Source organism: Hirundo rustica, chromosome 1 (assembly GCF_015227805.2).
Source record: "Hirundo rustica isolate bHirRus1 chromosome 1, bHirRus1.pri.v3, whole genome shotgun sequence".
Classification (NCBI taxonomy): domain Eukaryota; kingdom Metazoa; phylum Chordata; class Aves; order Passeriformes; family Hirundinidae; genus Hirundo; species Hirundo rustica.
In genome coordinates, this window is record NC_053450.1 from 6,719,685 (window position 1) to 6,733,618 (window position 13,934).

Genomic DNA, 13,934 nt, shown 5'->3' on the forward strand with positions numbered 1-13,934 from the left:
AGTGTACAAGTAGGTTCTGTGTAAGATGAATGTCTGGAATGTTTGGATTTGTAAAGTCTTGAAGCTTCCTAATTTGCAGTTCCTGCTATGTTTTGTGGCTGTTGTTTCTTTATTCAATGAATTGTTTTAGGTCTCTTTCAGATAGGCATAAAAGTGATCAGTGTGGCTTCACTTGCTGATTCATGTATTCCCTGGGCAAATTTATTTTGTGAATACTTCCCAGCCATAGATCTGTTATTAAAGTGTCACATTATTGAGCTTTTTTGAATTGTACCAACAGCGCTGCGGGTCAGGGCTGTACTTCTTGGATTAACTTAGCCTCAGAACTGTTCTGCTGTGATGATCTTACGGCTTCTGTCTTTCTGATAAGGTGAAAGACTGGATCCAACAGCTGTGAACATCCTGCAGCAGATCATTGAGTTGGGTTCGGAATCCCACGATGCCACTGCAGTGGCTTCTGTTGTTACCATGGCACCTGGCACAGTGACAGTGGTGAAGCAGGTAAGAGCTCCTTTCTTCTCTAAACCAACCATTGAATTTTCATATATTTATTGTGAAATTGATGTTAACTTTGCAAGGGACAAGTTTTAAATGATCATTCAAAACACATGGAGAATTTTTCCTAATTTTTCATTGGGTGTTGTGTATATGTGTGTTTATATGCCTGCACATGTGCATGCTTATACATGTATAAACATATATCTTTATACATCTAAAAATGCATATAATATATAAAATATGAATGAATAAATGCACCTCTATGTGTATGTAGGTATGTGTGTGAAAATAGGTTTTTTCTAGCAGGTGTTTTCAGGCTTTAGAAAATAACATACTTACATTTTGTGGAGTTAGTGCCATTGTCCTCTAAAAGATTCAAGTGGTCCTTAGTGCAACAAGCAGAAGGAATTAATTTTCAATTTGAGGGCCTGTTGCGTTCAAACATCAAGACTTTTGCTCAGTATTTCCTCCTCACAGATGTCTGCTAACTTGGTTGCTGCCATTTTTCATTCTCCTCTCAGTGTTCTTTAAACTCCCCTTGTTCCTTCTCTTTCAGCACGGCTTTTTACTTATCCCTTTCCCCACTGATTCTCTGGGGTCTCTGCACTCAGTGGTTGACAGGTGAGGGAAGGAAAGTACGTGAGAAGCGTTAACTTCCCAAAGAGTTTAAGTAACTCCTTTTACTTAAATGAGCCAGAACGGATTATTCTGAGTGCTAAAACTTAATTTTTGAGTTTAGCGTTTTTTGTAGTGTTTTGAACATTGAGTTCATGAGAGCCCCATAGAAGTGTGAAGTTCATGGTCTGTGAAGTACTTGGATAATTCCTAAGTTTGCTGCCCAAATGTCACAAAGACGAGGCAGAATTTGAAGTCCGAGCATTTTCAGATGTTCCTTTGCAAAACCTAACAGGTATTTTGACTAGAAACTATGTAAGAGTTCGGGACTTTTTTGTAGAATAACATACCCAAATTTGAAAACTAAATTCAGTCATTAAAGAGAAGAGACAGTGAGGTCCAATTATGTGCAAGTTTCAAAACAACTTTTATAGCATAGCCACTAGAATATGCATGCTGTGCTATAGAGATGACCTGTTACTGGGTTGAATGCAGTATTAGCAATTGATGTTGGTCAATATTACTGAAATTAGTTCTTCCCTAAAGGAATGTATCTTTTGAGGCTATTGTACTACAGGTATAGGAGACAGGGGCTGCTGGAGTGGAGCTGCCTGGAGAATGTTTTGATATCTGAGTGTTAAACTTTAAATATACAGGGGTTAAGTCTGGTCAATATCTGAGTCATCATAAAATCTATTAATTTTCTTTTTGGACCCTCTGAATTTACAGGTGACTTTTTCTAAGCAAATATTTATATTCCAAATTCATTTTTCTCTTGAATTTTCAATCCATATTTCTTGCCTTTTGAGTTTGCAGACTGATAAGCCTTAATCACTTCTTTTTCCATGTATACATCAGTGACTCTCATTGGTCTGGTCTCAAACTCTTACGAGCACCACTCCTATATCAAATGAAATATTGAATTCTCAGAGCACAGAATCTCTTTGCTGCTTTTCTTTTAATGCCCCCTTTCCCCCTCCCTTTAGAATCTTCTATGTTTTTAAAATTTTCTTTTCAGTCTTCTCTTTTTTTTTTTTTCCTTTTATTTTTCTATAGAAATCGGGTTTTTACCATAGTCTGGTCTGTTATACAGCTGTATGTACTTTCCAGCTCTTGTCTTCCCACCAGAACATTGCTCCAGAATTACAGGCACACCCAATTTTAATCTGAAGGAAAGAAGTCTAAATGTTCTTAACTTGACTTTAATCTTTCCCTATTAGAAACTGTACTTTTGTTTTTTTCAATACTGAGTTGCTTTGTGTGGGATATCCCTCCTTCATATCTATGACTTGGTTGGGTTTTAATTATCATAGGTTCCTAATTGTTAACCTTGAAGTGACCTTTAGATATGTTCATATTTCACTTTCCTACTGGAAAACGTGTTCCACACTTTCTTCTGTGACCTTCAGCTTCTCTTGTGGATTGTAAAACAAAGAATTCATTCAGGGTGTCAGCAATATATTGACATCATCTGTCACTGAATTTCCACTCCTGTTCTTTAATGGTTTCACCGAGTCCTTGCTTAGCAGCTTGGTCCATTTTTTTTCCTTAACAACATTTATCGTAGTTGTCCTGATTTTTATGCTGGTTTTTTTTTTTTCTTTTGCTGTAAATACATACATTACCCATTTCCTATATTAGTTCTTCCATATCTCATTTTTAGCTAGCCCTATCAAGTTTCCTTCATATTTCTCTATTTGCACCAAGAAATTTCTTCTAATTCTAAATTTTTTTTTTGCTGTAAATGTTACACTACAGTGTTCCTAATTTTGTCTCCTCTTTCCTCCCTGGAAATTTCTTTCTCCCGCAGCTGTCCTCATCCTTACTTTTCACTCATAAAAGTCCCATTTGCACTTTATTTGTAAAATCCTGTATAAGTCCAGCTGTATCTATCAGCAATGCTGCTGTACTCATGCTTTAGCATTTCCCCTAAACCTGTGTGCTAACGTGATACCATGTTTGAGGGGTTCTTCTATTAAATCATCATTCTGCTTGTAGTCTTACTGCAAGCATACTGAATTATAAGTACACATTATAATGGACGTGAAATCAAGATCAGATTATCTCTTCACAGCTCCTAAATTGCATGTTGAGAAAAATATTTCAGTTCAGACTTAAGAAACTTCATTTTTTTTAAATATAAATGATTATATTAAAGAAAAGGCTTTGTCAACATAGCAGTAACCAATTCCAGACAGAACTGGGATTCAACTTAAGATTTTAAACCCCAAAAATGCAAAGTTAGCCGTGCTTAGCTTGGATTATGCTTGGTAAATAGGAATCATTGTTGCCCCTGTTAGTGTAACGTGTATGAGACCTTTCCAAGGTTAGAGCCTGAAATGATTCTATCTTAATCTTTCCTGTGAGTCAATATACTAATCTGTTATCAAAGTTATTTTTTTTTCTAATTTGGGATAAATCCAGTTGTGTGAGCTCTGAAAATATGAAGCTGTTAAGGAGTGTAATATATATTTCTTACCAAATGCCTGAGAAATAAAAAGTTAATAATGTGAAGTTTTATTAATAAGGTCCGATACTGGCAAAAATCCCCTTTGAAGCTTTGATCACAGCATGGCAGGAGAAGTCTTGTTCAGGGTCTCAGGATCCACTATGGATCTCTTTGTAGAAGAGCTGATACAGATACTTCTTCATAGCATGACATTTGAGTTGTTCTGCTCTGCTTAAAGACAGAAAAAGTAGCAAGGTGGGGAAAAAGAGAGAGGAAAGAGTTGTTGTAATGCATTAATTGGGTTTATATTGTGTTTCATCGGCTTTGTAATGTTTTTTCTCTGTATCACGTGGTCTGTCCTTGCCCAGCAGTGCCCATCCCCCACACTGGAATGTAACTCTGTTCCACTCCCACTTTATCCCTGGTTGGGCAGTGGCTTGTCCCTGCCTCTGGGCCCTGTCCCCTGGGGAAAAAGCCCTGGCATGGGAGGGGCCTCGCTGTCTCTGGCACCGGTGAGCCGCCGGGAAAGGGCTTCAGCCAAGCAGGGCAGGACTCCAGAATAAAGCCAGTATTCCCCCGGTGAGAGAGAGTAGGCTCTTTCCTTTTGCCATCGGCGGTCCTCTGGTCTCATAAAGAAACTCAACAAAAGAGTGCTAAATTTGAAGAACAGCTAGGAAAGAGGCTTATAAATGCTTAGAGAAGCCAGGAAGTACTCTTCGTAGTAGACTGTAAATATAGGCAAGAGACTGGGAGAAAGGAGTTTTGTGGGAGCAGCACATGGGAAGGTGAAGGGACTGGAAGGGTAAAACAAGAGACTTTCCTTTCTGCATATTCAACTCTCTTCTGCCCTATTACAGATGGACTTTTGTCCTTGTGCCTTAGGGTAGAGATTAATTCATTTGCTTTTTGATTATTTTGCTAGAAAAAACTGTTCATTATTTATAGGGGTGGACTGTTTTCCTGGCTCACATGCCAAACATAAGCAGTCAGGCAAGTATCACACACCCCCTTGATTTACAGTCTCTGCAGGCCTGTGTTCAAAAACTTGTTTTTCACACAAAATCTGTGTGCTATCTAGAACAGAGATAGTGTTTCACTACCTTGTGAAACTGCCTTGATGTGTAGTTGTTTCTTTCAGTTAGAGCGTACATCAAACAAGGGTATTAATTGTTCCATAAAAGGTTTCTTCCAAGTTAAACATTTGTGTGATTTAAATACTGGGTTTCTTGTGAGGAAACATTACCCTCAGAAATGAACACCCCTGATATGTTATTTTTTAAGAGGAGATTCTTTCAGCATGTAGTGCTGTAAGTAACTCTCCAAGGAAACGATATTCAAAGTGCATATGCTTGGTTTCACAATATATGAAGAACATCCTTGAAAGCTTAGCTCCCAAATCCCTCACTGCATTGACCAGAACCTCAGAAGTGTTTCCTCTTCTTGGTCTCTGTCCATCAGCTCTAGTTTCTCTTCTAGTTGTTGCTCTTCCATTTCCAGTATTTATTAGCAGGAATATTTAATGAGAGCAAGATACTACCTGATTTAATTCATTTATTTTTTTCATAAATGCAGTTTATTTCTTTTATCAGCTCTCTTTGATGCAAAGAGGAGAAGGCACGTGGGTTCTCTGTCCAAATATGGGGGGGGGAGGGGTTTGCATCAAATTACTACTACAGAGCAGTAGAATTTTGGATTGCAAACCAAAGGTTTACATTGGTGTGCACTGTAGTAACCAGTAAAATTTGGTTGCATGTTATCTGTTTTCCAGGGTTTTTTTCATTTAGATAGTGATGGACAAATTTACTGGTAATTTGCTATTTTTAGGCCTGTGATACTGCACTGGGTTTGTGTGCTCTAGAACCATCACTTTTAGCTCACTCTGGAGATGGCTGAGAAGTTTATGTTAATCACTAGTCATTATTATTAATCATCAAGGTGATTATATCAGCCTTTCTGCACTGTTGTTCATCAGACATCCACTTTATTTCTCAACTCTGTGGGATGTCTTCCCTATTTTTGCAGCCAGAGAGCTGATTTCTTCCTCAGGAACATTCTTGGGCCTTGCCTGCAGGTGAATACCTAATGGTACCAATTTGTTCTGAATGGATGACTCCTATATGGTTTCTCATTCCAACCTTTTAGCTACAATGGTTGCCCAAGGCATCATTATTTTATGCTACAGTTATCTCTGATAATCTTTTTTCTGACATTCATGGTTTATATTTTATCCCTTTTGTATTCTTTCAGAAAAAACCTGAAAGATTACTTTCTCTCCTCATCTTGTCATCGCCCTCTCTTATCCTGTTTACTTGATGTTCCTTTTTTTGCCACATCAAACAAAATCTTGTTTTATTTTCCTGGGTGTTTTACTCCTTTCCAACTTAGAGTCCCATTTCTCATTAGCTGTAATGATTTTGTCTCCTACCTTGGCTCAGTCCGTGAAGATTTAATTGCTTATTACTTTTATCAAACAAGTTTCTAATGCCTTCTTCCATATTGTGCTTAGTTGTGTGGATTTTTAATAAGGAGCAATTGTACATCATTGTCTTCTCTCAATTACTTGTCAAAAATAGGATGACAGCAATTATCTATGGATAGACTGTTGTATATTGACACTAATGCCTGTCACACTGAGCTACCACTGTCTCATTTATGTTTTACTCTCTCACCTCCCTTTTTCTACGTCTGCTTACTTTCTCTTGTTTTATGCTGAAATTATACTGAAATTATAAGGCCTTTGGGGCATGAACTACTCTTTTCATACAGCATAGCTGATACAATCCAGTTCCTGATCCAGTGCACTACATAAATATTAACAATAAAGAGCAGTAGTTGGCCGCTGAATTCTCTTTATCTTCCTTCCACTCAGAAAGATGAGACAGGACTGACATTTTAACTCCTTCTTTAGACTGAAGTGAAAGGTTAAATCTATTCCTGATAAGGATAGTAACCTATTTTTAACCTAGGTGTAATGTGTTCTGGAGAATAAGTATATCAGCTATTACAATAACTAAACAGATCTTTTTCAGGAGATAACCAGAAAATACTGGATTTCCATGTGTTTCACCCTTTATTTTAGTTCCTTTCATCCTTTTATTCTGTGATCTCTTCAGGCTCCAGTAAAAACCTATCATGATAAGTCACTTTCTTCAAAGTGACAGCAGTAGGAAGGCAGAGCAAAGATTAAACATCAGCTCAAAGCAGATCACAGAAAATAATTTTATAGCATAGCACATCTTCAGAAGTAAATACCCATTATTAGCGTGGCTGTCACATCAGAGGCTACTGAACATTGTACTTTGGCAGCACACCTTGGATTTCAGTCTGGCTTGGATTGGTCCTGACGTGATGTTGGGAGCTCGTGGTAATCTAGAAACTTTTGCCAGTATGTGGAGTTACAGACATGTTGATTGTCAATTTTGTAGTTGCTTTAGAACACAGAGAAATCTGACGCTTCCCGTGACAGTAACAACAACGGAAAGTTGTAAATGGGGCAGATGGGGGCTGAGGACCTGTTTCCTCAGCCTTTGAGGAGTTTTTGTCATCTCTGTAATGTACAGATCAAATCTCAGTCAAGATCACTGTCTGTTAGAGCTCCTAAAACAATGGCAGTGTTGCCATTCTTCCTCAGAAGGAGGTGGGGTGATCCAGCATTTTGCCAGTTGAGTGCCATGTTCAGCCACAGTCCCTCTGTCAGGAAATATTCAACCAGCCAATTGCTAAAACTTTATAAAAATCAGCATCAACGGTATGAAGATTTGTCTCCTTGCTGTTTTTATTTTATGCAAAGCAACTCTTTCATTCTCAACCCTCTTACTATTCCAAAACCATTGTGCACCAGATTGTCTTTGTTTTGTAGCTCATTATAGAAATTCAAATGATCAAATTATGGTGTTTTCTGTGTGTCTTTTTCACACAATATAACTGTATGTAAACCAGAACTGAGAAAGAATTGAAATTATTCAAATGATACTGAACAAAACTTGTAGGCACCAATGTAAGCTGACACATCACATATCCAGGTGCTGTCTGTGATCTAAGATGCTTTCATTTTAATCCTTTCTGCAGATATTTTTTATATTTTCTTCCTGATGTTTATGATATAAATAGGAGCATCTGCAGCCTAGTGTAAGGTTTTGAAAATCTGAAATATCTCTGTGATTAACTTTTCTGCTTCATGGTAAACTGAAAAGCAGCATTCAATCTGAAGTTGAGGGAAAGAGTCCACTGAGGATTTGGGGACATGCCCAGCAAAACTGTTATAAGCACAATGGACCTGCAACTCCTGCTGACTTTAAATAAAATTGAAGGTATTACAGTATTTCACAGAATGAACTCAAGAGTAAGGAAAAGGCTTTAGCATCTTCCTGCCAATGTTTTTTTTTACTCCTTTACAGGAAGGGGAGGAAGTATATTTTTCTTAATGGCTTGAATTCATTTATATCAAATTTAAAAAGACTTTCTTGTTTTGAGAGGAAGAGATTCCTCTAAGAGAGAACCGTTTGTAATGAATACTTCCATGTACTTGGATGGTCCTCGGATATGTAAATTAAGCTTATTTGGAATTTAGAGATGTTGAGCTTCTCATGAAAACGTGGTGAAAGTCCCATTGGCTTTTGCGAGAGACAGATTTAGTTAATAAGGAGTATTTATGCAGGTACTGACTTGATTTAATGTGCCAGCTGTGTGTGGCTTCAGCTCCTTGCTGTCATTCTTTAATGAAGGATAAGCAGACAGATGCTTTTCAGCTGCCTCTCAAACAGAAAAGAGGTCTTGGATGCTGCTCTTCAAAAGATTTCAGGAGCCAATAAAGAGAATTGAGTGCGGTGACTTCGCTCATTCAGGTGGCAGCTGTCCCACTGTTTCATCAATCTGAGGGATGTAAATTAACATTTTTAGATTATTCCCTGTGGAACAATCTAATAGGAACCAAGTAGAAGCATGTAAACATTGAACTGATTTGAAATGTAAATATCCCAAATAATGTTGTGATTTGTCAAGATAAAAGGATTACAGATAGCTGTCAAAAAAAGATACTGGAAACTAGAAACACCAGAAATAAAGACATTAGTTTTCTTTACCCTGCATGACAAGGGTAATAAACCCACACCGATAAAGTCAGGTAGGGAGTTTAAATTAACTTTCTTTATTGGCCATTTTCATTTCAAAAGGATATAAAACTGAATAAGTATTAGATTGCTTCTATTGAATTGGATGAGATTCTGCTTTCATTTCATTTTTGTGTCAACTATGCTTTATTTATTTTCCTCTCTTCATTATTTATGTACCTTCACAAAGCTATATTTAAAATTATTTATAGGTTTCGATTTAGAGTGACAACAGTGAGACCCATCTCATACTGTGTTATGCATTCTTTCAGCTCTTAGCAAATGTAGTGTAATTTTTCTGGCCTAAGGCATGTTGTCAGAGGGTTATGTGTAGTGCACTAAAACAAGAGGAATTAGTGTATATTGCATAATTATAGGGCCACATTTTAGACACCCCTATTTCTGTATTTGTTTGTGCATCTCTAGCATCAAGGGCTGTAATTGTGAGCTGATTCATAACAAGCTGTGAGATTCTAATTATCTAGCATTTTTAACTGCAGCTTCCTATCTGAATTCAATGGTGTCTAGACTTTTCATGGCCTGTTGCAATATTCTTTAGTAGATCTTGTGTATGTCCTTAACTTCCACAGAGGAGCTGACAGTGGAGCGAGTACCCTCAGGAAAGAGGAGAGTTAATGAAAAGGGAGTTTGGTGTCTGAATTCACTAAAGCTCTGTTGCTTTCAGTAGGATATAGGGTGTCTTTAATAATTTAAAAATAAAAAACAGGTACATTAGGAGCAGCAAGAGATACAAGTTTACAGCGCTTTTTTTCTTTTTTTTTTGGTCATGATTTAGCTCCTGGCTTTTCAAAGAGAGGCTCAAGCTTCTATTAGTGAGGGATGTGTTAGTGAAAGGGGCTTATAAAAAGAGAGACAGTGATTTTTGACAGATAGGGAAAGGACAAAGGGGATTGTTTATAAATTCAAAGAGGAGAGACTTAGATTAGATGTTAGTAAGAAATTATTTACTCAGAGGGCAGCAAGGCATGGGAACAGATTGCCCAGAGAGGTTGTGGATGCCCATCCCTGGGAGTGTTCGAGGCCAGGCTGGATGGGCCTAGTGAGAGGTGTCCCTGCCCACAGCAGAGGGGTTGGAACTAGGTCATCTCCAAGTTCCCTGTCAATCCAAACCATTCTATGAGTCTATGACTCTTTGATTCTGATACCTGCATTTTGAGACAATATTAATTGTTCTTTTTGAGGCTGGTTGCAAATTTTACTGTGTCAAGAAAAACATCCAGCATTATCTACTTGTGTAGGGTGTTGAGCTTGAACTTCAGCAGGAGCTTTTAAACCTTATGTTTGATAAAAGAAACAGAATGTGAAAAGGGCTTCATTCCATTCCTGTGTTTTTATCCCCATAAACTGAATCCTATGCAGCGAAGCCAAAGTGGGCATCAGTGGGTATGACTGTGCTGTTGCATTAAGGTCAGTGACCATGGCCAGATTCCCTTTAGATGTTAAATCTTTCACGAGATAAAATCCACATATATTTCATTAGTATATTACAGCCATACTGACTTAGGGCCCTCTGAATAATTTAACACCTGGACATGCTTATTATTGTTCAAGAAAAAGCTTTCTATAGCCTTTTTAATTGAGTGAAAATTCAGAGTGCTGTGAAGTCCTGAGGGGCTGGTGAATCTCTGAAATCTTCTGACAGATATTTTAAACACAAAATAGAAAAGTCAGAAGCAAAGTCACTGTATGACAAAGAGAATGGTTGCTTAGGGGAAAAAAAAAAACCAGAAAAGAGCATTAGTAAAACAAACATATAGGGCTATTTTTCTTCTTGCTGGTCTCTAAGGGACGAAACAGATCCTTGGAATCCTCACTGTAGTTCTTCCCTTCTGTTCCCTCTTCCCCCTTAAACAGCATTGATGATCTTAATTATATTTACTCGAATTTGATTGTGCTATTGCTGATTACTTTTGAGTCAGCTTGTAACTGAAAAAAAAAATATTAGCCCTTTCCAACTTCTGTAACTTAGATTCACACTTCGTAGAATCTACCATGTCTGACCTTTTCTTTTTAAGATCACTTAAGAGTTCAGTGCTGCAAGAGCACACTGTGCTCCACAAACAGAGCCATAGATTTCTAGAATGGTTTGGAATGGAAAGGAGCTTAAAGATCATCTCATTCCAGCCTTCCTGCCATGGGCAGGGACAGCTTCCCCTAACAAATGCTTTTGCATATGTCTTGTGTCGGGGGCTCCTTTTTAGGAGCTTAAATTCCCCGGCATTCAGGTGGTTTTAGAGTTCTGGCCCTCTGCAAAGCTCTGTGCCAAACGCAGGAAAAGACGGAGTCTTCAAGGTTACATGCTTCGTTTATTAGTTCTTATCTTACAATTTTCTCAGTGTCCAAAAGATGTTTGCTGCGGCTCGGACATCTGGTGACTCCCCCTGTCTCTGGGCTGTCCTTATCTTTTATACTAATTGCTACGTATTCTTTATTTACTATTTATTACCAATGTCTATCACTATTACTAAAAAGGTCATCTTTACTCTGACCCAATCCTCACTAACTACTTTGTGCCAACGTCACTGCAGAAATGGAGTGAGGGAACAAGAAGGAAGAAGAAAGAGACAACGCCCTAAATTCTCCATTTTGCCCCATTCACTTCAATGCCAAGAATCCCAAACTCACTGTTTTTTCACCCTGTGATATACTAAACTACTATTTTTACACTCTTGTGGCCTGCAATGCTTCCTGCAGTGCAAGAAGCCTCTCCCATGGACTGAAATCAAATCCAGTGTCTCTCTGAGCTCTGGGCTCTGGGCTGGTGTCCCTGACCCCCCTGTCCAGGTCCCTGACCCTCCAGGGCAACAAAAGGAATGCCCTGGACTCCAACAGTCTTGCATAATGAAAAATTGCTGTTCTATTCTCCTTAAAAGTAGATTATTTTATCACTAACACTTGAGAGAATGCATTTCTTCCACATGACTCACAGTTTTCTGATTTATTTATACTTGTCCGGAGTACTTTGCATAGGAATTTTATATGGGTCTGGTAGAGGATTAAGATTTGGGTTTGCATTGTAGTATGTACTGTATTTCAGTAATTGGCAGGCACCTGTGTGAATTTGGAATTCAACACCAGACTGTGTTGCTTTTTTAAATTTTGACAAGAAGCAAAATGTTCAGTAAAAAATCTTTTATTTTCCCTCGTTTCTGTCACTCTCCTTTCAATAATGTAAACATTGCTACCTCACAAACAGTAGGCCTTAGGAACCTATTTCAGTGATATTTATATTTCACATTTTTCTAATAAAATCCCTTAAGGTTTACAGTGAAATTTGCACTCCTATGAGCAGCCATTGACTAGGGAGAAAAAGAACAGTGGGTACAGTAGATGCTTTCTCACATGGTTTTGGATGGGTTCTCAACTCAGTGCTACTAGAGGAATTGACCGAGTTCAGACTTACTTAAATAAAACCAGTTTTGAATGAGTGACTGCTGAGAGATTAAAGCTATCTCTAAAGACCAGTGTTTCTGAAACTTTGCAGCTCTCTGTGCACAGAACCGAGATGCTGTGTTTTCAGTGGTGCTTTCAGTTTTCTGCCTAGTTTTCTGCCTACGCACTCATTAATCAAAAGTGCTCACATTTTCTGCAAAACTGACATTTTCTTTCAAGACCATGTGATTGCTAATTTGTGCGCTGTATTTCCAGTAATCATCACAATGCCAGGTACTTCTTGGGAAGGTGAAATTTCTGTGAGCTCTCCAATGTCTCCTCAGGTGAAAGAAGAGGAGCAGTCAGCCAACCACACGCTGATGATCCAGGAGACGCTGCAGCAGGCATCAGTGGAGCTGGCAGAGCAGCATCACTTGGTGGTGTCCTCGGACGAGGTGGAGGGCATCGGGACTGTGACTGTCTATACCCAGGGCGGGGAGGCTTCAGAATTCATCGTTTATGTTCAGGAAGCTGTGCAGCCTGTGGAGGAGCAAACTGTGGAAGAATCAGTGCAGGAGCTCTAGAGAACAGTGCTCAAAGGGGATGATTTCTTGATTAGCCAAAGCCAGAGGTTTGGGGGTTTTTTTTTTGTCCCAACCAAAAGCAAGCAAGCTGATGGATTTTCAGTTCATTTGTGATCTGGATTGTATCGGTAACTTAGACATATTATGTGCAAAACCTTCTCAGATTTTTTTGTTTCTAAAAAATGCTTTTAAGGAAAAAGTATTCTTCCCATTCTTAGAAGATCTCTCACTTGATTCCTGTAAATTTGCACAAATACTGTAGTCAAAACTGTGGTATCCCATAGTAAAAAACATCTATAAAGATAACTAGGGTGTCTGGAAAAGCCCATACATCCCATTTTATACATGCTTCATATATTCTTGACTTGGCTGGAAGCAAAAGCATTTTTCTATAATTAAAAGGGCCTCTTAGCTCTGAGTACATGCCTAGAAAGTGTCTGCGGAGTGGTGGATCTAACCCAAACAAAGGCTTGAGATTTAATTAGAAACACACCACAGATGGACTGTAGTTTATACCTGTGAGATGATCCTTTGAGTTTGGGAGGTATTTAAAGCCATATGTGATAATTCTGGGTATCAGTAGGATGACTGTTATTTAACTATTTGAATAATGATAACTGTTTCCATTCCTCTGAATAAATACCTGTCTGGTATCATAAGGTGAAGCCAAAACTGTCAAATCAATGAAATATTCTTTTGTTTAAAAAAAAAAAAAAAAAAAAAAAAGATTTGTAAATGTTATAAGAGATACATGTTCATATATTTTAAACAGACATGCTTGTAAATATGACCGTGTGAAAAAGTTTGTACAAAAAGCTTAAGTAAATATTGACAAGAATCAAGATATTCTTAATTATGCATGTATATAGTTCCAGATTTTTCTTCATGAATCTTGAATTGTTTCTGCTTTAATATTTTTAAATTTGAGCTATAAAAGTATTAATAAATAAAAAATAGTCATGTTTTCTTCTAATGCTTTAATTCCTTAAGTGTTGGTTTCCCTTTTGTAGCTAATTAAAAACTGGTGGTGTGCATTGACTGTGATGAGTTATTCCTCCAGTTAGTAGTCTCTTATCAAGAAAGTACCACCATGAAATACAGGCAGACCTTTCTATGTGATTGAACTTAATTATGAGTGTCCTGGGTAAAAACGTGGAAAAAAGCTTTTGACTAAGTGGATGTAATGTAGTGAGGTGGTTGTCAGCGTCTTCTGAGTCTGCTGAGTTCTCTTGATGCTGGACAAAATCAGAGTGCAAACCTGTCGAGGCAGTCTCTCCCTTAGCTGTG

The 13,934-nt window shown here is 38.0% G+C and overlaps 1 protein-coding gene across 3 annotated transcripts in view; it reads left to right on the forward strand.

Annotated features, from left to right (window-relative positions):
• ZFAT (zinc finger and AT-hook domain containing) overlaps positions 1–13,443 on the forward strand; it is a 117,617-nt gene extending 104,174 nt beyond the window's left edge. For all 3 annotated transcript variants that reach the window (XM_040059710.2, XM_040059718.2, XM_040059701.2), the window contains 2 exons: positions 371–501; positions 12,408–13,443. In XM_040059710.2, the coding sequence (XP_039915644.1) occupies positions 371–501; positions 12,408–12,647 (371 nt within the window). In that variant the 3' untranslated portion in view covers positions 12,648–13,443. The remainder of the gene's footprint in view (positions 1–370; positions 502–12,407) is intronic.
• Positions 13,444–13,934: the final 491 nt, after the last annotated feature.